Here is a 26,740-nt window from a genome sequence, read left to right on the forward strand (position 1 = left end):
GAGGGCACAGCCTCAGAGTAAAGGGAAGACCTTTTAGAACAGAGATGGGGTGAAACGTCTTTATCCAGGGAGTGGTGAATCTATGGAATTCATTGTCACAGAAGGCTGTGGAGGCCAGATCATTGAGTGTATTTAAGACCGAGATAGATAGATTCTTGATTGGTAAGGGGATCAAAGGTTACGGGGAGAAGGCAGGAGAATGGTGTTGAGAAACTTATCAGCCATGATTGAATGGCAGAGCAGACTTGATGGGCCAAATGGCCTAATTTCTGCTCCTATATCTTATGGTCTTAAAAGTAGTAATAGCAGTAGAATTAGTACAAGTTGAGCTTTCAAATGAATAGACTTCAGCAAAAGAAAATATTTTATGTTACTGGCAGAATAGATAAGAGAGAACCAATGGATTTGGTGTATTTGGATTTTTAGAAGGCTTTTGTTAAGATTCCACATAGGAGGTTAGTAAGCAAAATTAGAGCTCATGGGATTAGGGAAAGTATACTGGCATGGATTCTGGATGGACTGCAAATGGAAAGTATGAATAAACAGGTCATTCTCAGGTTGGCAGGCTGTGACTAGTGGGGTACTGCAAGGGCCCCAGTTATTCACAATCTACATCAATGATTTGGACGTGGGGACCAAATGTAATATTTTCAAGTTTGCCGATGACACAAAACTTGGTGGGAATGTGACTTATGTGGAGGATGCAAAGAGGTTTCAAGAGGATTTAGAGAGGCTAAGTGAGTGGGCAAGAACATGGTAGATAGAATATAATCCGGAAAAATGTGAAGTTATCCGCTTTGGTAGGAAAAACAGTAAAACAGAGTATTTCTTAAATGGGGAGGGATTGGGAAATGTTGATGTTCAAAGCGACCTAGGTGTTCTTCTTCTTAAATCACTGAAAGCTAACATGCAACCAGCAATTAGGAAGGCAAATTGTATTTTCGCCTTTATTGAAGGGAGATTTGAGTACAGAAGTAAGAAAATCTTGCTGCAGTTGTATCGAGCCTTGGTGAGACCACACCTGGAGCATTATGTGCAGTTTTAGTCTCCTTACCTAAGGAAGGATATACAGGCCATAGAGAGGGTGTAATCAAACTAATCCCAGAGATGGCGGGATTGTCTTGTGAGAGAAGCTTGAGGAGACTGGGCCTACATTCTCTAAGAGTTTAAAAGGATGAGGGGTGATTTCATTGAAGCATACAAAATTCTTACAGGGCTCGACAGGGTAGATGCAGGAAGGATGTTTCCCCTGGTTGGGGGGGGCGGGTCTAGAACTAGGGGACACAATCTCGGAATAAGAAAGAGTCCATTTTGGACCGAGATGAGGAGGAATTTATTAAGTCAGAGGGGTGGTGAATCTTTAGAATTCTCTACCCAGAGGGTTGTAAATGCTCAGTCATTGAGTATGTTCAAAGCAGAGGCCAATAGATTTCTAGTCCCAGTGGCATCAAGAAATACGGGGATAGTGTGTGAAAATGGTGTTCAGGTGGAAGATCAGCCATAATTTAGGTAAATGATGGAACAGGCTCGAGGGGCTGAATGGCCTACTCCTGCTCCTAATTCCTATGTTCCTAAAGAGGGAAAATTAGTTACTGTGGAATTGATTTTATAAATTAGTGCACTAACATGGAGCTTGCACACTCAAGTGTTAATCAGAATACAGAAGTTAGCCAGCACATTCCATGGCTCTTCTGATATTTTTTGGTTTCAGTTGTACTTACTGATGAATACATAAAGCATGTGAAAAGCAATTATTTCCATTTTAAATTGACCATTGTGCATCTGTGTTTGTGTAATGCAAAAACACTTAGACAATGGGAGAACAGCACTGTGTTTTTTCTGTTGCACTCTTTTAACACATTGGAGCATTAACCATTTTTGTTGTCAACCTGGACAGCTCAATTAACAAAAGTGGATGTGGCTGGACGACTGCAAGCAATTAAAAAATTCAATGCAGACAATAGTTGGAAGAAGAAAGGACTGGCGGTGGTTCCTCTCAAGTACTGCTTGTTCTGGACCGATGGATATTACTTGTGTGAGTGCTATGTATAAACACTGGTAGTATAGCTGGTTGAGAGCATGTAATTGCAATCCTAAGGGGGTTGCATACACATTCTGAAGGAAGAATAGCTCTGCTGTTCTCTAGGAGTATTATTTAACTTCAATGCATCTAATTATGTTAAGACCATTGTTTTAACCTATCCTATAGGACAGTGTGTTTAGTGAGGACGCTGCAACCAATGCATTCGATTAGCACGTCTTGTGTGACAAAAAAGACACATTTGTATCTATTTGGCTTGACCTCAACTCCTTTAATTGTCCAGGGTACATAAGGGATTGAAATTTAGCTTCACCCACAAGAATCACATCCCAGTTCAATGGCATTGGAACAATTAGCGAAATTCAGCCTAGAGTCCTGCTACGAAAGACTCCCTTGAGCTGTACCCTACAAGCAATTTGATCCAATTCAAAATGGGTAGAACAATACAAAACTATCCATGGTTCAGGGTAAATTAGCTAAATTGACAGTCTGAGGATATTTGAAAAGAATGGAATGCAACAGTAAGTGGAGTGCACACTGTTAGTGCACTTAATGTGCCTTGCATTTAGTCAGATAATTATTCAAGTCCAGACTGTTTCAGTTGGGCTCAGGAGATCCATCTGCTGTAGGCATATATACAATATCACTTGAGCTTGAGATATTCCAAATACAATAGTGGATGCTTTCAAGCATGCCTTCGGAATCGTGAAATCTTGGTGATCCAATTTTATATTTATTAGTTTAGTATTTAATTTAATGTTTAGTTTATTTGTCACTTAGCTGTAAAGTTATTTTATGACATTGTTTATTTAAATTATAAATAATCGTTTGAGTTACAGCATTATTTATAAAACTTCATGAATACTACTACACACTTAAGCTACTACATACAAACAGAGGGTTCCAACATACAAATAATTTTCCTCTAGGCTGGGTCTGTGAACAGAACGGACGTCCATTTTATTTTTCAGTGAAACTAGGGTGTCAGTTTCTCTGCAGGTCAGGTTAAAATTAAACACTCAGTGTTCAAGATAGGCAACTGAAGGTTGACTACCTGAATTTGACTAGCAAAGGAAAAGGTTTTCCGTTTCCTCATTGTGCTGGAACCTATTAACTTGTTTGCACTGCACTTTGGACAGGTTATGATATTGACTGCAACAATCTTGTTGAGGCTTAGCCTTAGAGGAGTTCATCTCCTACTATACGCAGAATAGTAAAAGTCTGTGGGAGATATTGATCAGATCTTCCGCTATCAGGGGTAACGATGCACTGAATTTAAGTTGCTGTTGAGCGTCAGGACCTACTGGAAGTCCTGACTCATGCACAGGCGCTGTAATTGCCCTGGAAGTTTAAACTTTTAGTGGGCTGATTTGTGCTGCCTGGGACACTACACCACTGTTTTTATACAGATCTCAGTGTTGGAAACTTGGGCTAGAAATGTGTCACTTACCTGAATACTTACCCTAGAATTGTTACATAGTTTAATCCCTGGTGTAACTCAGTGATTAACGATGTAACTCAACCCACCACGGCCACCAGTCCCTGACCCAACCCCCTGACCCAACCTGACATCCCACACTCCCCACCAGCAGACAACACAACTCCACTACACCCTGCGCTCCCAATCCAATACACCGCCAATCCAATCTAGCTTCCTATCCCCTCCCCCCAACCCCACACCAACCTGACTTGATTATCCTCCGACCTGACTACCCTTTTGATTACTTGTTCCCATCCCACTCACCCTCCCACTCACTCACTAACCCACTGAAAAACTTGAGACCTTTAAAAGCTTATTAGTTAATGTCTTAAAAAAGAATCATGTTCTTTTCCATGCTCCTTTTTGCCCATCCTCTTCTGCGTTGCTCCTCTTTGCCAGTTTTCCATGTGGATCGCTGCACTGAAATGTCACTGCTGCAGCCTTGATCAGATGTTCTGGCTAAAAACACGCAAGAAAGTAAGCACACACACATCTTCACAGGCAGCAGCTATGCATGCAGCTTCACCGCTGGTTGGAAGAGCTTCCATTATCTTATGTAGTTATTTCTATCCTCCAAATATTCTCGTAACAGGTAGTGTCACATTGGGTGAAGCTGTCCTACCTATATCCAGTAACCATTGGGCACATATATGGTGACATCCAGTAGTACTTTGAACATTTGTTTAGAATATATCGTTGGTTTTACCAACACTAGGAACATTCCAATAATAATATGGTTGTCTCTACCTTCCCTTAGGAGATTGTGTTATCTGAGTATTCTGTCGGGTTGTTTCCTGCTACGTTTTCAGATTCCATTTTATGTTAATCCTTTTGCTATATATCAGATTAAATGTTAGTTACTTGTAAAATATTTACTGTTCTGCAGCACTTAATGTATTTTCTAACGGTAATTTATCTATTTTAGGCACTGTTTCAATATTTGCCAGTGATGGCTCAGTTATAGTATCACAAGGTGGAATTGAATCTGGTCAAGGCCTTGACACCAAGGTAGGTTCCACAATTTGTGGAGTGATTCCTCATTGCATAGAGTTTGATTGTGTTTATTTTTTTGCTTCTTTAATTTTAATTTCTTGATCCTGCCAACTTCCTACTGTTCCCTCCTTTTAATTTAATCCACCCGCCCTCCATGTAGTGTTCACTTGGTCAGTTGTTCTGTGTTTGATTATGAGTAGTCTGGTAATTGATCTGTGCTCACTTCTTATTTGGTTAAGCCTGGATGTGGACTCTGGGGAAAAGCAAACAAACTGCAGTAAGAGCTGGAAGCCAGATCTGAAGCACAGTAGACTGTTTCAAAAACGCTTTAAATAAACCTATTTTACACATAGGAACAAGCGTCATCTCTGCATTGATTCAAGATATAAAATATACAACACACTCCAGTGTGGTTTGACATTTTACTCCCTACAGGCAAATTATAGGAGCAGTCAAATTCTGTACAGAAATAGTTTGTTGTGTGACCATTTTGGATTAGAAACTTAAAAGAGGGTGTGGAATATAAGAAATGTTCTAGATGCAAAAACCCAATATGAAGGATGGGGCTGGTTCATTTCCAGCGATTAGAGTGTGGTGTTAACACTACAGTTATGTGTGAAATCCCTGTACAAAAGGCGTAGAGAAAGAGCGTTTGTCCTACTGGCGTAATATTCCCAAAGCTGAGTCCAAAGATGAAAGGTTTGAGACTTAATCCGGACAGTTAATGTAAGTAGCTACTAGAATATGGTCTCAGTACTGAGTTACCATCCAGCAGATACTTGCCTGAGGTTAGAGCGGCCCCTGGCTCAGTGATAGTATTCCTACCTCAGAGTCAGAATGGTTGGGCTCGGGTCCAACTTCACACAGTGCCAGCGACAAGAGCCTTGGCTCTGAATACTGAATTGACTTCAGTTTGGGGGTGTGGGGTACTTGAATCCATTGGTAACTAAAGGGAAGATGCTGTTCTTTCAACTTGGTTGCAGCCTGGCTATGAGCAGAAACTCCAAGGATGATAACTGTGAGGAAGGCCAGGGGAAGCCACCTCAATTTGAGACTTGAATTAGGACATACCCCAGAGTGCACAGTGGACAGATGAACAGCAATACTGGTTGTACCCACAGTGGCCTGAATATCTTAAAAATAAACTCAACACGACTTGGACTTTTTAAAAAAAGGACACTGAATTGAAAATGATATTGGATAGAGTGACCAAAAACTTGGTCAAAGAAATTGATGTTAAGGAGGGCCGTGAAGAAAAGAGGGAGAAAATTCTAGAATACAGGACCTAAGCAGCTGAAGGCATGGCCGCCGATGTGGGAAAGGTTTGGGATCGGGGGTGCGTACAAGAGTTCAGTTCGATGAACGGTAAGATTGTAACGCTAGAGGATGTAATAAAAATAGACTGGGATTAAAATAAATAATTAACATTTTAAATTTGAGGTGTTGGGGGTGCAAGATATAAATCACAGGTTGAGACTTAGGGCAGAATTTGATCTGGGCAACAGGAGTCTCGCCTGCCAGCTGGTGAGCCTGCGAGGACCCCATGGTGCATCAGGCTCTTGACTGGTCAGTGGCAGGCCTTCCCAGGGATTTAGGGCCCAGGAATTTAGGACCCTGGGGTGGAAATCCTGAATTCCACTGCCCCCATCCCCTGCCCAAGAACAGCTGGTCAGTCAGAGGCTGGCAGTTCGCCATTACAGGCAGCACCACCAGGAGCGGTGGCAGCTGCCAGTAATGCACCCACCAGTGGCCTAGGATTTATTATTAAGAATCTCAACTTATCAGATTTCTGAGTGGAGGTCAGGGACTATGGGTCTCAACGTGCACCAGAAGTTTCCGCACGTGAGCAGATTGGGAGCAGGCTATGCATTGTGAGATCTTCGGGCTGAGGATGGAGGCCCCGTTCACCTGCATGGGAAAAAGTGGCACAAAAACCTTATCATGAGACCCAGGAGTGGGCACCATAACGAGAGGTGACAGGGTGAGGTCCCAGATGGAGAGGGAATGCAGGGAGAGGTCCTGGAGAGAGATAGAAAGGGAGGACCGGGGTAGGAACAAACAAGGGGAGACAGCTGCTCGTAGGAACCACCAGGGAGGGAAACCATGAGGAAAGGAACAAAGAAAGAGGTTCCAAGCAGTAAGAGTGCTGCGGTTGCCAGGCTTCAAGTAGTGAGGGCTCAGGAAAAGCCCTGGAGAGCTGAAAAGCCGGCGGAAAGTTGGTTACTCTGTGCCATGAGCTATTGGGGCAAAGGTAATCCTTTGGAGCAGTGGCGTTCTGCTCTGCATGGCTGAAGAACTGAAGTGGTGTCAGAGTTGGTGCTGGAGTGCAGACTCGGGAATCCAGGCGAACAGAGTCCCAGGAGACGAGATTGAAACTCTGGAAGGTGTGCAGTCGTTGAGGCAGTCAGAGTCGGAGAAACTGTTGGAGGGAATTCAGAGGCAAAATCTTTGAAGGTGAAGACTGGAAGTCCTTCATAAGGGAGACAGAGTTTTAACAAGATTGTGTAACTTGCAGTGGATACTGATGCCTGGTGGGCTGCTGAGAAATCCAAGGGACCTGTCTTGGTCACATCTTACATTTATTGTGCAGCGTGGTGTGCTCAACCACAGTTTTCCTGTTAATTTACATGTACCTCATGTTCATTCTGAATGTTAGAGTATAAGATAGATGTTGTAAATTGTTTTACTTTTCTGACTGTGCAGAGTAACAGTTATTTTGTTTATTCCAAAACTCTGGAATCTTATGGCTTTATTCCCTTTGTAAGTACACTGGATTTCAAATTTTGTCTACTATATAGAAAAAGTTACTGGTCCCTAATCAGATCATACCAAAAGCCGCGGAGGGCGGTGGGGGAGGGGCTGTCTGGTCTGGGTTCATAACAAATTGCAGAGGACCCTCGCCACAGGTAAGTGCGATTGGGCTGGGGGTTGTGGGGAGTAAGTGTCATGGGGTGGTTCTCAGGCCCCACCCTTCCTGTTGCCTGATCCCTTGATCTGGTACTGAGTGCCTTTGAGGGGCCTGCAAGGAAACCCAAAGATTTGCTTTTTGGGCTTCTCGTGTCAACTTTCTTGCCCACCACTGATTGAATATCAGCAGTGGGTGGATCAGGCCCTTAAGTCCACGAGCCTTCCCAGCCTGGACTTAATTGGATGGCAGCACCCCGCACCCGCCCACCTGATTAAATTCCCCCTACCTTCAAACCTGCTGCTAGGAGTAAGGGGGCATTAAATTCCACCCTTGGTGTGGGTAAAAACCATGAGCAATGGAGTTTTGCATGATCTGAGGTTTTCAGAAGGTGGAGGATAAGAGGCCAAACAGGGAATAACTGCAGGTGCTGAAGACATGGAATGGGATTCAGCATCAGATGTCCTTAGTCACTGTTAAAGTTGAAGTAATGAGTCTTTATGATTGGAAGGATATGAGTTCAGAAACTTGGCTTAAGATAAAATAGAATACCAAGGGGTGGAATTTAATGCCCTCCCTCCAAGGCGAATTTGATGGCAGGGGAATTTAATTAAGATGGGGTGGGGGTGGCCTCTGCCTCAATTACATCCTGGGCAGGAAGGCTCGTGGATGGTCTTCCTGCCCCTTTTGTCAATTGAGGCCCTTAAGTGGGCAATTAATGACCACTTAAAAGCCTCATCCTGCTGCTGCTGGTATTCAACCAGCAACAAGTGGAGGATTTGCTACACAGGAAACCCGAAAAGCAAACCCTGGCATGTTTGTTTGCAGGCTTCCAGGATTGTGGTGGGTTGAGGGGGGCCTCAGTCAAAGGTACTCGGCGCTTGATGAGGGACTTGAAAACGAAAGGTGGGGGCTGGTGTGCTGAGAGCCACTCCCCTACTCCTCAGCCCCATCCCACCCTCACTCATCTTTGGCCTGGGGTTGCTTGGCATTCCTGGGCCTCTGGTGGGTGCTTTGCCAACAATAGCCGCCACTCCAACTGGCATTGCCTGCGATGCCCAGCTGGTGGCCTCTAACTGGCCGGCCATTCTCGGCAGGATTTCCGCCCCTCTGGTCCTCGATCCTGGCTAAGGCTCGCCCCTGTACACCCAAGTGCCAGATGAGCACTTAGTTCGGTGAGCTTTCCCAAAGGAGGCAACACGAGGCTTTCACCTGCTTTTCAACCGGTGGGCAAGAGCCCCATTGCCTACATTAAATGCTGCCTAAGGTTTCTGATGGTTTGGTTGAGCTTGAGAGAGTGGAAGGTGTATGGAGTCTGCAGCAAGGACTTTAGATAATGTTTTTGATCTTGCATATATTTAGTCCGTGGAAATTACACTATATACAGGATTGAATATCAGACAAACCATCTGACAGCACAGAGGCAGTGGAGGGGTCAAAATAATGAAGGGATGGAGCTAAGTGTCATCAGCCAACATGTGGAAGTTTATGATGTTGCTGAAGACACCGGGCAGATGACGAAGAGGAGGGATGAGGTTGGATTCCTGGGGCTTTCCAGATGTAATGCTGCAGAAATGGAAGGATAAGTCATTGCTTTATTGATCTGTCAATGATTGGACAGGCAGGAATGGAACTAAGCAAGAGCTTAGCTGGAAACCATTGGAGGATATTGTAGCCACCTGTGTCTAAGGATGGAGGAAGGATGAGGAAGAACGATACATCATGGATACAGTTGTGCTTGGAGAGATTCAAACATTGAGTTGTAGCAAAGGTTGATACGGAATTGTAAAAGCAACGATCTGTTCAACGACTTTGGAGAGAAAAAGGAGGTCTGCAGATGGTAGGTTGCAAAGATACAGGGGTCAGTGATGGGTTTTTTAAGGAGGGAGTTGATGGCAGTGCTTTTGAACAAGAGGTGGCCATTATTTGAGGAGAGGGAACAATTTGCAATGTCTGCTGGCATGGTGACTAGGAAAGGAAATTAGGTGGTCAGCCACTTGGTACTTGAGCTAATTTTTAGCAATTTACTCTGAAACTTCCTGTGCAGCTCCTTTGTGTATGACAAAATGTTAAAAAATAGCATAAAACAAGGGCTAATTCAGTGCCATCAGTGAGGTAACCTTGAGTGGACTGCTGCCTTCTGCCATGTTACCTGACTCCTAGAGCCTCTGCTGCTGCTCTTCATGTTCCATCACTATTCAGAATAGATGGAAAGCCATTTCAGCTACTTAAGTTTGAAAATGTTAAAAGGAAATGTAAGTAAGACTTGCCTTTAAATGGTGCTTTTACTGACCACAAGATGCCCCATATTGCTTTCAACCAATGGTGTACTTTTGAAGTGTTGTCACTGTTATAATATAGGAAACACGGCAGTGAATTTGCACACAGCAACTTCCACAAACAGCAAGGTTATAATGACCAGATAATCTTATTTTGAGAAATTGATTGAGGGATAAATTTGGGTGTATTGAAACTGACAACATTTAAGTATATTGCACATCTCAGTAACTTTGTTAATCACTCTCAAAATTCTGAAATCTCAGTTATACCACTGTAAAGAACATCTTTTTATTTCTGTTGGATTGTGGATTAAAATTACAATGGCTGCAGTTTGAAAGACATGTCTACTGGAACAGTGTGAGGTGTATATACAATTTGCTGTCCTGGAACAGACTGTGCCATGAAAGACAGGATGGTGCTGCAGAGGAGTCTGGTCTAATGGGGAACTTCCTGGCAACAACATTTTTAATTGGCTCCTGACCAGCTGACCAGGGTTTGTGTGAGAGCAGTGCAGCAGAATAGCTCCTAGCCTAAAAGGAAAGCAACCTCAAACTTCTCTCTCCTGTGTGAGTAGGATTCCAGTAATTCGACAGTAATAGCTAGCTGGCTTTTTCTCCGCATATCTCTCTAACTTGCTCTCTCTCTGAAAACCCCTGTCAAAAGGCAAAGGGGAAAATCACTGTTAGAGACATTGAAAGGCAAGTGCTGAGCCATTGAACTAAAGACTGAAAGTGCTGGAAGATCACCTCATGTCATCAACAAAGAACTGAAAAGAATTTGGAAGACATCAATCAAAATCAACTCATCAAATCCTGTACTCCGGAATGGGTGCTATTGAACTGTTTCATCCCATCCTTAAATTCCATGTTTTTGTGTGTCTTATATGTTTTGTATGTGTGTGTATAGGGATTTAAGAAAGGGTAGAGTTAAGGTTATAGAGATAGAAATTAGCAGTTCATATTTCTTTCTTTTTGGTTAAAGACAATTTGTTCAATAAACAGTTATTTACTTATTAAGTTTACAAACCTGGTGCTCGTATTCTGTTAACTTAAATTAAACAATTAGGTGGTTTGATTAAACTTTTTCATGTTTGTCGCAGCTCGGGGACCAGTGGGGCTTGATATTGCAGCGCACTATCCCCAGTGTGTCGTGATACCGTTATCAGTTGACTTCAGGCTGCACTGCAGCTAAATTTGTGGTTGTAAATCTACACCAGCGCATGGCTTAATGCAGGAAATTCACCTGAGCTGGGTTTTGACATGTAGGGTAGAACCATGCAAATGATTGGCAGAGGGCTTTGGTAGACCTTTCTCTGAAGCAACGCATAAATCAAGGAAATTCACAGTTTCCAATGTTTCATTGTAAAACCAGCATGCCCCAGTTATGTGCATATTTCCTCGAAAGAAAATAGTGCAACACTGTTCTTGCAATGCAATCATGCCAAAATGTTCCAAGAAATTTCAGGCCCACATTGCTATCCTGTTTTAAGGTTTACCATACACAACTTTTCTTCCTCCAATTCCAAGGTGTAATCCCATGTGCTACTTGCCCAGCAAATAATTAAGTATTAGTAGAAAATGGACCAGTTTCAGCTAGTGTCAAGTCCATGCAAAATGAACTTTGCCCAATTTCCTCTAGGGAGAGGAGGTAGAAAAATTTGTTCAAAATTTTCACTGTTTCTGTTTCTACAATGTACTTTGAATATTTTGATGTTGAAGTGAATGCTTGATTTCTACCTGCTTTTGTAAATCAGGTTGCTCAAGTATGTGCCTATGCATTAGGAATTCCAGTTGACTTCATCTCCATAAAACCAACAACAACAATTAACAGTCCAAACTCTGGTGCAACCGGTGGCAGCATCACCAGTGAGCTTAACTGTTTGGTAAGACGTTGTGTTATTCAGAACAGACATCCTCTCATTAATGTTGAATGGGCTATCAAAGATTATATTTAAATCATTTTATCATGTGCTTTCATCATTTCCTGCCAGTAGTAATAAGGAGAGGTGTTCCTGTTGTGTTATAGTAATGCTTGGTCGAGTGGAAATGCTGAAAGTGGAATCACACCAGACGTTGGCTTCACTCCACATCTTCCACTCCACCAGCATCCACATTCAACTGATCATCCTCTGTATTTCCACCACCTCCAGCATATTGCCACCACCAAACACATCTACTCCTCCCATCCCCTTGCAACATTCCAAAGGAACTCTTCCCTTTAGAACACCCTCGTCCACTTCTCAATCACCCCAAAAACCCCTCTCCTTCCAATGCCAATCACCCCTTTTTCCAATGCAAGTGCAGGAGTTGCAACACCTGCCTTTTTACCTCCTCCCTTCCCAATGTCCAAGGCCTCAAACACACTTTCCAGGTGAATCAGTGATTTATTTGTACTTTCAATTTAGTATACTGTATTCACTGCTCACGATGCAATTGCCTCCCCATGCAATGGGGAGACCAAACACAGATTGAGTGACTGCTTTGGGGAACTCCTCTGTTCAGTCCACAGAGTGACCCTAAGCTTCCAGTTGCCTGTTGTTTTAATGCTCAATCCTACTATCACGACTTTTTTTTAATATATTTTCATGAGACATGGGCAATCACTGGCAAGGCCAATATTTGTTGCCCATCCCTAACTGCCCTTCAGAAAGCAGTGGTGGTCTTCAGCCTGCAGCATTGTTTCAATGAAGTTCAATGTAAGCTCAAGAAAGAGCATCTCATCCTTTCGTGAGGCACTTCACAAACTTCCAGACTCTGACTGAGTTCAACAATTTCAGATTGAAGCCTCTGCTCTCATTTTTCCAGATGGCAGCTGTTGGTGAGGATTCTGCTTTTCTCACTTCCTCAGGACATTGGGCAGAGTCGTCCTAGATTTGCACTAAGTGCGGTAGTGGGTGGGTAAAACGTCGCTTTATCTGCTGGCTGCGATGGCGGGTTTTTCATGCCAGATTGTCCTAAACCTGCCGCGTTAATTATGTGTTCCTGGGAAACACACTGGCTTGAATTTTTTGCTCGTTGGACACGTGCGATCAGCGGGCCCGGGAGCAGACAGGCCAATTAACGGCCAGCCAGTGTAAAACGCGCCCTGAGAGAGGCTCTGCACTGCTAGTGGGGGCAGGAAGAGGGCGGGCGCCGACATCACCATAGGTGCTGGTGAGCACTTCCAGTGAGCTCTCTAGAGGCAGACAGCTGTCTCAAAGAGCTGCAGACCTCCACAAAATAAACAAAACAACTGAAATGCTGCAAAATATGTCCATGCAGCACAATCAAGCACCTGTAAGCATACCTCATTAAAAAAAAAACAGTCCCCAGATATCTCTTTTTATTTTATTTCCCCACAGAGGTTTCATCCTGCCCTGGATCGAGGTTTGAGCAAAAATGTAAAGGCCGATTGGCCCGTCCGCCAACTGTACAAGTGGACGAGCCACAAAAAAATCGCTTTCAATTGCCTCCTTAATGGGCTTAATTGCCTGCTTAATTGTCAGCGGGCATGCTTCTGACAGCCACATGTGCCGTGCCCACCGAGTGAGATACCACGCGAGTGCATGATGACGTTGGGATGTTTGCCTGACGTCATCTTGCGCTATTTTGCGGCTGGATGGGTTGAGAATGCGCCCACTTGCGGGACCTAAAATCCTGACCACAGTTTCCATGGCGGGCAGGCTCTCATTCGCCCGCCATGCCATCATCCAGCTGCTTCAGCACACCAGGCGCCATATTTAAAGTCCAGCCACATGCACACCTCTTAGTGCTTCCAGCCCACAACTGCTGCAAAGAAGACACAGCCCTGAAAGGAAAAAAGACTGCAGTCCCCAGGTTTATTGACGCATCCCTTGAGCACCTTTTGGTCGCAGTGGAGGCCCGTTGTGAAGTCCTCTACTCCCGCTCTAGCTGCAGAATGGGTAGCAACATCACTATTACAGCTTGAGAGGCGGTGGCAATGCCAACATCCTTCAAAAGAGGACACCCAGTGCTGCAAGAGGATGAATGATGATCTCCGTTCCGCCAGGGTAAGTCCCTCTTCTCATCACTGTCAACTCTCACACTCTCAAACCATTCACACATCCACACGGCTGGTTCAAGGGACATCACCATTCTGTCTCTCAGAGACACGTTCATTGGCTTCATCCCATTCATGGAACCGCTCACCACCCTCACATGCAAGGCATACTTATCATCTGGCCTGTAAGGCATCCTGCATACACTCTCTATCTCTATTAATGCAGGACAAGTTGGCACACAACAAGAGGGAGATGTCACAGACAGGTGGGGTAATGCCTGAAATCAAGGCCCTCACGGACTTTGAAAACAGAGTCATCCAGCTGGCCGGCAAGGATCTGGACTGTTCCTATGCTGACGGAGAGGCCGGCAGTGATCTACCAAGAGGATCCAACTGTGCAACATTCATCAGACAACCATACTGTGACTGATGTGTCCTGTTTCACAGACCACTACCATACACTAATTATCTCCCCTTGCTTCCACAGGCACATCTGGGAAACAGCCGTCAGAGTCCATGACCCATGGCCTCCAATCAGGCCCCAGAGAAACCTCTGAAGAGGAATCTGAAGGCACCCTCCCTGAAGTCCCATCACAACTTTCACCCACACCCTCCACCAGTGCAGAGACACACACCTCAGTGGAACCTAGCTTTACAGTAGCCTCGGGATTTCAGAAGGTAAAACAGCGCGGGTTTTGGAGATAAAGCAGCGCAAGTGTTGCTTTAAAAGCATGAGGCAGCACAATATGGCCATTCAGTCTATCATGCCTGTGCTGGACACCATGTATTGCCTGTTTCTAACTGTCTAGTGAAATAAATGACCATAAAGGGTGTCGCACATCAAGGCAGAAGATTGGCATTAAGTTAAAATGCTCAGCGAGCCGGTGCAGACACGATGGGCCGAATGGCCTCCTTCCACACTGTAACGACTCTGTGGAAAGACAGGCAGGAGATTGAAAACAGCACAAGTACTGAAATGTAATTTCTAAACAAGCACAGGGAAAGTAAGAATTTATAGACACAGGAGACGGAGCTGATTTGTGAGTAAGGGCAAAGAATTTCTACATTCTACTACTCTCCAGTTTATGGTTAAAGTAAGTAAAAGTAACTAAAGTTTAAGTAAAAAAGGATTTAAAAGCTTAAGGTTAAGGCATGCCTGGACAGCTCAGCAAGGCAGAATGCCTGTCCTGTGGCACGTGGAGAGTCAAGGACACTTCTCGTGACTCAGATGAGTCCATGTGCAGGAAATGTCACCAGCTGCACAGGTCTTAAATGGCATTGGCTGTGAGCTGGATGTCCATGGATGCGCTATGCGCCAACTCCTGTGGAATCATCCAGCACATTCCTCTGCCACCCAGCACATTTCTGATCCTGGTCAACCCGGCAGCCACAGCCCTCCTCTCCGCCAGCCACTGAAAAGGGCTGAGATGCAGCTTCCTAAGCAGCGGCTCTCTGACGGGGGAGAGCTGCTTCACAAGGCAACCATGTTCCAGGCTTTGATCAGGTCCTGGTAAAAGACAGGCAACACCCGCAAGGAGCCATGAATGTCCCTCAGGTCTACAAACAGGAGCTGCATGTCATAATTCAGGCCATGCATCAGGTGGAAGAAATACATTGCCAGGGTACACCATCTAGGAGGGGGCTCGACGTAAAGGTATCGCTGCAGGGCCTGAAGGTGGAAAGTCACCACCTGGGTACACCAGCGCCTGACCACCCTCCCTAAGCAGGAGACTCAGAACCTCAGCAGTGACCCAGTGCAGTCTTTTGTCCCAGAAGAAGTGGACGAGCATTCTCTGGATTTTTGTGACAAAATCCGAGGGAGTGGTCAAAGTTACCATCCGGTACCACAACATGTGTAATCAGCTGGTTTATGGCTTGACCCCGGTAAGACAGCACTCAGGGCAGTCCTGTCCAGCACCACAGGCGAGTGGTGACTTTGGGCTCCAGCTGCTGCTAGTTTGCCGGCCAGGATTCCTCAGCAGGGCAGAGGTGGACCGCTAGGTAGAGGAGGCTGGTCCTGCTCCAGGTGAAAGGTCTGAGCTCCTCGGGTAAGGGATCCATCTGCCACTGACTGACCAGGAGTCCAGAACACTGGTCCCAGTTGATCCTGGCAAAGGGCATGGCAGAATAGACCACCTGGCACTAATGCATCCTCCGCAGGTCAGCCGGGTCGGTGACACAAGGAGCACGTCATCGACGTAAGCCGAGAGGACCATTCCGATGCCCGGCCCGCGCAAACCAATCTCGAAAACCTCCTCCGCAAGAGGCACAGGAAAGACTCCACACAGAATACAATCGGCCAGACAGGGGGCAGCCCTGATACACTCCTCCTCCAAAGCGAAGGGGCGCCGTCAGGGACCCACTAATCTTAACTAGACACTGTGCGGCAGCACACAGAAATCAGATCCGGGCGACGAAATGTGTCCTGAACCCGAATGCTCGCGGAGTCCCGAATAAATATTCGTGATCCACCCAGTCCAACGCCTTCTCCTGGTCAAGAGACAGGAAGGCGCTTGACAGACCAGTCCTTTGGGAAAAGTGGATGTCATCCCGGACCAGGTGGATATTGTCGAAGATGGACCAGCATGGGACCGTGTAGGACTGGTCATGTTGGATCATGTGGTCCAGCACAGTGCCAAGACGAGAAGACATTGCCCTGGCAAAGATCTTGTAGTCCGTACTGAGGAGGGAGACTGGGCACCAGTTCTTAAGGTGGCGGAGATCTCCCTTCTTTGGTAGCAGGGCAATCACAGCCCTGCACTATGAGAGGGGTATCTCCCTGGTCATGATTCTCTCCCCCAGGACGTCCCAGAATGCCCTGAAGAACTCCACGGCCCAACTTGCCCCTGGAGAGGCTATCGAGGGCGCCGGTCAGCTTGGGGGATTTATAAGGGAGTCAAGCTTTCCGGCGCCCTCCGGGCTGACCTGCAGCAGGTCCTCCCACAAAACTCTGCAAACACCCTTGCTGGACGGATCTGGAGAGAACAAGGCGGTGTAGTAGGATTTGGCAATGGCCCTGATGCCCTCCGGATCCGAGACAAGAGATCCGTCGTCGGCCAACAGTGTAAGGAGCTGCTGACTCGTGTTGATGGAGCCAAGATGAGTGGACACATCCTCAAAGAAGCTTGCTTGCTGCTGCGCGCCCAGGGGAGCATACACATTCATAAAGTGAAGCGCTGCACCCCCTAGGCGCACAGTAAGGTGCAGCAACTGGCCTGGCACTAGCTCCTTGACCCCCCAAGATCTCCGGCTGAAAATGTGGGGCCAACAAGATAGCCAATCCGCCAGAATTGGAGGCTAGGTGACTCATGTAGAACCCCCCCTTGCCACTCTAGGAGCCACGTAGCTTTGTACCCTGGAATGGTATGGGTTTCCTGCAGGAGGCACACCACATACTTCCCGTCCCTGAGGACTGAGAAGTCCTGGAACCTGCGCTGTGCGTCCCTGCTGCCGTTGATGTTGAGGCTGGCTCTCGTAGTCCTCATTGTCAGAAGTATGTGCTACTATCACCACGCTTAGTGTAAGAAGGAGAGGACTAATTTAATCCTTCCTCTCCTTTAGGAGCCCAGCGAGAAACGTGTGGACCCTCCTCTTGGTGTTCCAGTCGAGCCCAGGGGCCTCGAGCGCCTCGCGGACGGACCAGAACACAAGAGGAAAAGAATGACACTGGTCCAGGGCCAACTGGACCCTTTCTCAGCGTGCACCATTACTTGCTAAAAAAAATCCTGGAGCTTTCATAAAGGGATGACAGGAGAATTGGTGGGAGGCACCAGGGTATCCACCACCTCACCCTCACTCGAAGTCGTCCCTGGTGCTCACCACCGAAACCCCCACCAACTCCAGGTCGTCACCTCCAGCTTCCAACCCCTCCCCCGTATTGAGTATGGGGGCTAGTTCGGAGCAGTCAGTTGGCTCCACCTCCACCTCAATCCCACCCCCAGGATCAAGGGCAGAGGGGTTCTCTCTGGTCTCCTCTTGGGAATATGGGCCAAGGAGTGGTGGTGGCTCAGAGCCCCGCTCCCCCTCAGGCACCAGATCGCCCAGCGAATCTGGAAAAATCTCTGGACTTAGGACGGAGGTGCCTGTGCTGAAGGTTGGGATGGAGCCGGGGGGCCTTCCTCACCTCTGCCGCCTGATGACCCAGCAGTTGGGGCCATGAAGGGACTGCCGCAGACCCCTGGCAGGCCAGATGGTGTCTCGGGGGTACAGGTTGGGTTGGTTTGGGGCACCACTGCAAGGGTGATACCCTCACTGACCTCTGAGGGCCCCTGCTCAGGGAACTGCAGCAAAGGGTCAGGGGATTTGGGCTCCCCCCAGAGGGCAGAGCGAGGACTTACGGGATGGAGACTCCACCGTCTTTTCATTGGGGGAGGGTACGCATCCGACCTCACAGGTCACAAGGTCCTCCCCCTCCAAGGGGTGGCATCTCTTCCAGGGTAGACTGGGGGCTGGGGAGAACTCCCATCGTCCAGCCCCTCCAGATGCTCTGCCCTCTGGGGTTTTGACTGGTCTATTCTTTTTAGGGCAACCACCAGCTCGGGATGATGTGCCCCATCGCCGCAGGAACTGGGAGCATGCGCATGAACGACGCCGGGCCCAGCACATGGCACTGAGGCGCACACGGGCCCGGGAGCACGTGCAGACACATTGCTGGGGCCAGATGATGATTTCATCCCTGAGCTGGTGTCCCTGGGTATCTGGTACTTGGGGATCAAGGTTGGTTTGAGGAGTTCGCGGGGTTTTGGGTGTGCCTCTGCACGCCGGGTCTTCAGTCGTGCCTTCTTCTGGCGCCGGGTCTCTCGCCCTGCCTCGCCGGCAGCCAAGATGTTGGTGGTTGCCAACGGCTTTTCCTCGTGTGGGGAGGAAGATGGAGTGGTGACGGGAGGAGGAGCAGCGGTGCCATCTGCGGCCGCCTGAGTGACATTGGCAGCCTTGGAGGCGGGGCAGTTCTTTCGGATGTGCTCCACCTTCTTGCAGGAATGGCATCGCGTGCCGTTCACCGACCAGACAACACAATAGACAGCAACCCCCCCCCACCCACCAAAGGTGACATTAAATCGCCCCTCCGAGCACTCCTCCCGAGCCAGACAAACAAAGACCTGGTGGCGGAAGGAGTATACATGGCGGAGACTGGGCTCCATGAGACCGAGCGGGATCGGCATCACCTGACCTCCCCCAGTTGGTGAAGGTGGGGGAGGAGCAGCTCACCGGGAACGAAGGGCGGGACATTGGATAAAACAATCCTCTCTGCGGTGGCCTCAAGAGGATCCACTGCCAGATAGGTCCCGCCTATGGTGAGCCCCTTGGCCATGGCCAGCGAGCATAGCCCGCTCAGACCTCAGGAAGAACACCACCTTCCCATACATGTGCGAGGCTGCAACAATGTCCGAGGGGCCAAAAACCCCAGCCAAAGCCTTCGCACATGTCTCTACAGTCACCTCGGGGTGAATGTAGCTCTTTACCCCCATGGCCCTGGTCAGGAGGCAGAATGGTGATGGGGCTGTGGGAGCAGCGGAGGACATGGAAGCAGCCGCCCCTGTACAGTTCTGCTTGGCGGGTCCCGCCACTGGTGATTGCGCCGCCTCCCCAGCTGCCCCGGAGGGCCCGGCCACCAGTGACCGCGCGACAGCCACTGGGGGATGAGCCACACCCACCCTGATCTCTGTCAGTGATAGCAACAACGTTTAGAAAGGCGGAGAAGAGGAAAAAAATGTTTACCCCCCTCTCTCCTGGTGGTGTGTAAAGACAGAAGAGGAGAAGTGAGGGAGGGAAAAAGGACACAGGGAAAAAGGGAGGCACAGAAGGGGAAAGAGTAATGGGTACAGTGCGGGTGAGTATCGCTGGGTGGAGTGCAGCGGGGTGGTGGGGGCCTCACTGTTCTTCCTGTAGGAGGAGGGCGATGTCTTCACCAGGCAGCAGGTACTGCCTGGCACACGGAAGTCAGGTCTGTCCCTGTTCACCAGGCAGCACCTGCGACCTGGTCTTGGACACAGATGGGGCGAGGGGGTGGGTGGGCACGATGTTAAATGGACCCCTTCTCTCTGAGTCCCTTCAGCAGTCGTCTTCCTGCCCCTACAAACCAAAACAGTCTTCACGGCTCCCACCAAACAAAAGTCCAGACACCCACAGCAGATGTAATGAAAATAGCCCTTGCCACCTGGCCTCCCTGTCTTGCAGCACCTCCTCTCTCTCTCCTCCAATTCTTCAGGCCTCAGGCCTTGCAGGCTCCAAGCTCCTGCAGCCCCAGCAACAATACCAGCAGCAGGCTTCTAGTGTCTCTTGGTTGGCAGCAAAACCAGAGCAGATTGTAAAAGTCCAGAGTATGTTGGGAAAAGCAGCAGTAGCAGCAGGGTGTACCGATCCCAGCAGCAGCACAGCCACAGCCACAGCAACAGCTCCCACTCAGGCAGGGGTAAGCTGCCCCTGAACCCAACCAGGAAGCACAGCCTGGACATGGGTGTTAATCACTTGTACGTACTGTTCGCTACTGTAAATAAACTCCCAATGTCTCCCTGCCTGTGGCTCCTTGTTCTGATGAGCAGTGTTCTTGTCAATCAGATGTGAAACTTTTCAGCACAGGATAAAGGCAGGTGTCCCAGTCCAGAGCCTCTTCAGTGTGCTTTGTACAGCCTCACACTCCCTGGACACGTTACTGATGCCTGCACCTCGATGGTGCTTCCTTTAAGGTGGGGCTGGTCTCCATTTCTTCAGCATTTGTGAGCTGAAGGGCTCAGGTGCTGAATGCGGACAAAGGATCAGATGCTTTTAAAGTTTCATGGCTGCATCTCCATGATATGACCCTGATCATGGAGCGTGAGCAAGTACCCTCGACCAGATTGGAGTCAGACGTTCTCAGAGGCTACGTTAAGGTCTATGGTGCCTCCTCACTGCATGTCATTATTATCCTCCACAAATCTAACAGCTGTGAGGGCCTCCCAAGCGCACTTGCCTTGCTTAGTCAGTGCAATGGCCTCATCGCTGTCATCATCACCATCGAAGACTTCCTCACCCTCATTCCCGTTGATGTCCTTCTCATTGGGGGAGACCTCCAACTCCTCCTCAGCTAGCTTCTCTCCCCGTTTCATTGCCAAGTAGTAAAGGGCGCAGTAGACGACGATGATGTGTGACACCATCTGTGGACTATTTTGCAGGGCTGCACCAGACTGGTCCAGGCACCTGAATCTCATTTTCAGCATTCTGATGGTCTGCTCCACCAAGTTGCGAGTTGCAGCATGAACCTTGTTTTACCTTCGCTCTGCTGCAGTCTGAGGCCGCTGCACGGGTGTCATCAACCACGTCTCTGGGTAGCCCTTGGCCCAAGGAGCCATCCCTGCAGCTTCTGTGGACCTTGGAAGATTTTATGGATCTGTGACCAACTGAGAATGTAAGAGTTGTGCACACTCCTTGGAAACCATGCGCAGACCTGCTGGATGCATTTGTGGTCATCAGACACCCGCTGCACCTTCAACAGATGGAATCCATTGTGGTTGACATAGTTGACCGTGTGTTGTGACGGAGATCTGAGCGCCTCGTGAGTCCAGTCAATGGCACCCTGTACCTGTGGGAAACCTGAGACCTGGGCAAATCCAATTACTCTTGCGTCCTGGTTATCCTGGTCCTAGGCGAAATGAACAAATTTGTGTGCCTTCGCAAAGGTGGCACCTGTGACCTCATGGATGCATTTGTGGGTGGAGGCTTGTGATATCCCACAGAGGTGACCTGTGGAGCTCTGAAAGGAACCACTGGTGTATGAATCAAGCGCCGCAGTCACTTTCAATGGCCACTGGCAGTGGATGCCCTCCATGTCCTCGTGACGCCAAATCCCGCAACATCTGGCACTTGTGACCGACCAGTTCCCTAGACGTGTGCAGTCTTCAGCAACTCTGGTTCTCAGTGATCTGCAGGAATGAAAGGCAATGTCCATAGACCTTGGGTTTAGTTAGGTGCTGACCAGTGACAGCTCGCTGTGGCTCTTCAGCGGTGTGTGCAGGAGCCCCAGCCGCCTCTTCTTCCTGAGGGTGCTGCTCCTTCTGCCCAGCCAGGTGCCTCTGTCACTCTCTTCTCCTTCGTCTCTGCTCTCTGTAAGCCATGAGGTATACAGCTAGGTCACCAGGCTCCATGACCTTGATGTACTCCTCCAGGATGAAAGCGAGAGACACAAGGGTTAGCATTGGTGTACTAAGAACATGTCTTGGCTAAGTCTGAAGGCCCCTTACCCATCCCGGAGAATGCTGGGTCCCAGTTGGATGGCCAGAGTTTAGTGCGCTGCATGGCTGCCTGACCCACCTCCGCCCCACTCCACTGTGATTGGTGGCACCTTTGCCCATTGGACTGCATACTGTGCTGTCAGCCTGAACCATGTGGGAGACTGGTCCAAATCGGGATAATAACATTGCAAGGGGCTGTGAGCACCTCCACCAGTGACTGCTCCATGGCCAGCTTTAGCAAGGAGAATGCATAATGTGCCCAGTCATCTAACTGTTCTGCCGTTCATAAAACTGCGCAGCACTTTGCAGTCTATGCCTGAGGGGTGAATAGCTCTGGTGCACTTGAAGGCACATTGTTCCCCTGCATTGCTTGAGTGGGCAGAGAGGCTAGAAGCCCGACTCCAATCATATCAACGTGGCTGCGTCTGAACTGTCTCAGCTGCAGAGGAATGGTCACTTTATACAAGGCTTACCTAATGCCCTTGCCCCCCCCCCCCCCCCCCCCCACAATGTGCCTCAACCGCGGGACAGCCCCTGCCAACCCCCAACTCCCCCATCCCCCACCCAAACGCACTTCAACTGCAGGGCTGCCCTTGCTTCCCCCCCTTCCAATTCGCCTCAACTTTGAAGTCCAACAGGCAATCCGGGCAAGCGCTCTGCAACGTTACTCTGTAGAGTCCGCCAAGTGCATGCCTTTTCTGTGCTGCTGTGAAACATGTCAACGTGCAATCACGTCGATGTGGGTAGACAATCCAGTGGGGGGGATGATTCCAGCGGACTGGGCTTATGATGATATGCAGCTGTAATACAATGAGCTTCCGAACGCCTGATGGCAGGAAATGCGGCTGGCCATTGGCAGGCGGAGCAGACGATTGCAAACTGGTTTCACGACGCCTTCTTGCCATATTGTCCACTCACTCCATCAAACATGCCAGTGGGCACGGATGATTCCACCCATTGTTTATTCTATATTTGTTCCATTACCATCTCCTTTTGCCTTGCGCCACCATCCCTATTGTCATTTAATCTCCTACCTTCCACCCTATCACAGACCTTTCCTTTAGTTCTTGCCCCCTATCCCTTGTCCCTGATTCTATAATTGCTTAGATCCTCTACATCTCTCACTTTTTGTCAGTTTTGACAATAGATCATATACCTGAAATGTTAATCCTGTTTCTCTCTCCACAGATGCGGCCTGAGCCGCTGAGTATTTCTGGTATTTTCAGGTTTTTCTGGCTTTATCCTTTTCCCTAGTGGCGGTAGAATGGAGTTTCAGTTGAAACTGTGCTAATAAAAGAAAGACTTCCATTTATATAGCTGCTTTTATGACCACAGGACTCTCCAAAGTACTTTACAGTCACTGTTGTATTGTGGAAAATATAGTGCACACACCAAGCACCTCCAAACATCAATGTGCTAATGACCAGATAAGCTGTATTTGCGATTCTCATGAGGAATAAATATTGGCCAGGATATCATGGATATCTCCCTTGCTGTTCTTCAAAATTATTCCATGGGACCTTTTGTATCTACCTGAGAGGACACATTGGGACCTTGATTTAAATTCTCATTTAAAAGATGGCACCTCCAACAGTGCAGCACTCCCTCAGTACTGTACTGGAGTGTAAGCTTTGATTTTTGCATTCATGTCCTGGATCGGGACTTGAACCCATAACCTTCAAAGGCAAGGATACTACCAACTGAGTCACAGCTGACGTGAATAATGTGTGCATTGCTCAATTGGATGGATCTGCAAAACTCTGCAGTTCATCATATTCTGTTGGTGTCCCCCTCTCAGCACCAGTTAGACACTAATCTCACCCAATCATGTGGAACAGTGGCTAATCAGAGATAAAACCAAGGGCTTATTGGACCCAGTGACCTTTTCTTGTTCTAAAAATTGTTGCAAATATAAAATAGTCACTCATAGATGCAGTAGAGAATTTTGGAGAAATTTCTTTATGTAGAGAGTGGTTAGAATGTGGAGCTGTCTACCACATGGAATTGTTGGGGTGATGCATTTTAAGGGGAGGCTAGGTAAGTACAGGAGGGAGAAAGGAATAGAAGGATATGCTGATAAAGCATGTACCATTTCAAGTACCACGTACTTCTGTAAACGGATGTTATTCATTTAAAATTAGTCGTTCGGAAGTACAGAACTTGAGTATTGCCGAAAAGACACATGTTGCCAAAGCTTGTTGTCTTGCACTCATCAGGTCAATTCACAAGAATACCAAACGTCAAGGAAACAATCGCCCTAGCATACCTCAGGTATACCTATCCATGCTAGGTGTGTAGGCCATATATCCCAAGGACTGGCAGATCATATCAAACAACATGGCCCTTCAGCTGTTCACAACAGACAAGGTGCTGACTGTACCCAACCAGCCTATCCTTGCAAAACTCAAGACATAGTGTTCAACATTCGATATAATTCCACATTGTATAATATTTGCTAAATAATCCTGAGTGTGCTAAGAATTACGCTGACAATCAATTTAAGATCATCAGTCAGGCTCACAGTGTGGCTCACTTACATGTGCTAGAAGCCACATATATTAATACACAAGGCCCTGTCCTTTGCAGACTGAAAGACCATGTACACACTGTGCCTTTTTCAACAAAACAAAATAGGTGACAGCCATTCTGTGGTTCATTCCCCAGGACAATGCTTTGACCAATTAGTGGCAACCTTTTTGCTTTGAACTTAAACACAGCTTGGCAGTTAACTCCATGGCAATGCCTCTACCAATTAGAGTCCACTTGCCAACCAATCATCACTCTCTTCTCATTCAGTGTAAATTGTTGTTCCCTTTACATTTGATATCCTTGCGAATTGTCCTGATGAATGCAAGACAAAAAGTTTTGAAAACATGTGGCTTTTTCAGTAATACTTAATTTAGGATTGTTATTTAGTTGGGAGCTTAGATTAGGTTGGGATAGGCAACAAGATGTGGTCCCAAAGGATATTTTGGGAAAGCACTGAGTTGCTGGACCCCGCTATTCCATTTGTTGGTCCCAGGCCCATGCTCTTGGGTAAACCTGTGCTTTGATTTTCTCACAGGGTGTAAAAAATTGTTGTGAGATATTGAGGAAGAGAATGAAGCCTGTAAAGGATAAGCTTCCACCAGGTACCTCTTGGAAGGATCTGGTGGCAGCCTGTTTTAAAGACAAGGTGAATTTGACTGCACAGTATTGGTGAGTAACTGAATTCGTCAAACAATCCTTCTTGAATGCTACTGATAAAGTTATTCTTTACTGTTTGAATCTGTGTTTGCTTCTTCAAAAGAATAAAACTAAGTTTTAAAATATATAGGCTTGGATTGTGCAGTCAGCAACAAGGCAACAATGCTCTCTGCTGACCTCAAAGAAAACAGCCCACAAAGATCTAACAATCTCTGTGGTGTGGGTTTCCCTTTCCTGGTATTAGTTTGAGTTTGGCACCAAGTCAAGGAGATCTTCAGATGTCTAGCAACAATGATATCGTTAAGCAGGATAAGCAGCTAATTATATTGAAGAATTCTCACAGACAGCAAACCAGGAATTAAAGTACATCAATTATCCTTCACTTTTCTAAACTTTAGAGAAAGCCAAATAAATGATTGGGACACAGGCTTCAGACGCTGAAGTATCATAAATAGTTTATTTAAAACTTCAGTTTGTTATCAAATTGTAAAAAATGACATTGCACAAATTTAAAAATGAGTTTTCCAAGGCCAAAAAGGTTCCACAGCTGTAGTTATAACTTACTAGGCCATTAAAAACAAATTAACAGCTCATTAACACGGCATAGCTTTTTCAGGGTTACAGCGATGTTGCAGCAGAAAAGGGAAGTTCTTGTCAGTTCAGTGTTTAATAATTGATTGCAATTTCTGCGGGGATTTCAACAATGCACCCAGTGGAGAAGCATAGAATATCTAACAGCAAGTTCTGAATCTCCACGTTTAGGTAGGCATATGCAGACCCCAAAGTTACTGTCAGTTTCAGAGGAGAAGAACACTAATAGTTTGGCCATTATTATTACTGCAAAACTTGGGCCATTACATGGTTAAAATCTGGGAGAGTGCTTGTTGATTTTGCTCCATAAGTTCTTTCAGGTGCAACATTGATTTTATAATATTTACTTTATTGAACTTAGTATATTTTCCTGACATGTTAGAAGCGGCGGTTGCCTACACGTTAAATCCATAGTTAACATACCACTGTCACTTTTCATTCACGTACTCAGCCACTTAAGTGATTATTACTTTCAAGCTGCTGTGTCTAAATAATCTTACAATTTATGCAGCGTTATTTTGGCAGCTGATAACACTGGTGGAAAAGCAATTGCCTTCTGACTGGATGATTGTGGGCTGGAAATTTGTTAGGAGCTATGTATAAAAATAAGTGATTGATGAGATAAAATTAACTAAAAGTGTCACCTAAAAACGCTATCTTTTTGAGAGATTATTGATGATAATATGTATATATTTTCCCTTGGCATTAGCCACATTGCGATGACAATCAGGCGACCTGCACTCAGCAGGCCACCAATGGCATTCTAAAGCTGGATGCTGGTAGGTGTAATAGAACAACCAAGTGTGGCTCTGTCTCTAGTTTAGGAGAAACCGTTTGGCTTCACTTCATCATTTCCCTGCAACAGCACATCTGAGATGAAACTCACTGTGTGTGTGATTATATAACTGTACTGACCTCTCACCCATCCATTGGTTTACAGTGTGGATGTTCCAATTGGCACCATAAGCATATTCCAATCAATTATAAGTCAGATGTATTATTGGACACCTGAATTCTACTTCTAGTTGTGATTTTAGGCACAAATTGCTGGTACCCCA

At 47.0% G+C, this 26,740-nt stretch overlaps 1 protein-coding gene across 4 annotated transcripts in view; it reads left to right on the plus strand.

The window, feature by feature from the left end:
* Window positions 1-26,740, plus strand: part of LOC121277294 (xanthine dehydrogenase-like) — a 232,519-nt gene that overhangs the window by 181,164 nt on the left and 24,615 nt on the right. For all 4 annotated transcript variants that reach the window (XM_041186576.1, XM_041186574.1, XM_041186575.1 and 1 more), the window contains 4 exons: window positions 1,898-2,035; window positions 4,447-4,529; window positions 11,453-11,581; window positions 24,970-25,103. In XM_041186576.1, the coding sequence (XP_041042510.1) occupies window positions 1,898-2,035; window positions 4,447-4,529; window positions 11,453-11,581; window positions 24,970-25,103 (484 nt within the window). The remainder of the gene's footprint in view (window positions 1-1,897; window positions 2,036-4,446; window positions 4,530-11,452; window positions 11,582-24,969; window positions 25,104-26,740) is intronic.

The sequence above is a fragment of the Carcharodon carcharias genome, chromosome 4 (assembly GCF_017639515.1).
Source record: "Carcharodon carcharias isolate sCarCar2 chromosome 4, sCarCar2.pri, whole genome shotgun sequence".
In the NCBI taxonomy this organism is placed as follows: Eukaryota; Metazoa; Chordata; class Chondrichthyes; order Lamniformes; family Lamnidae; genus Carcharodon; species Carcharodon carcharias.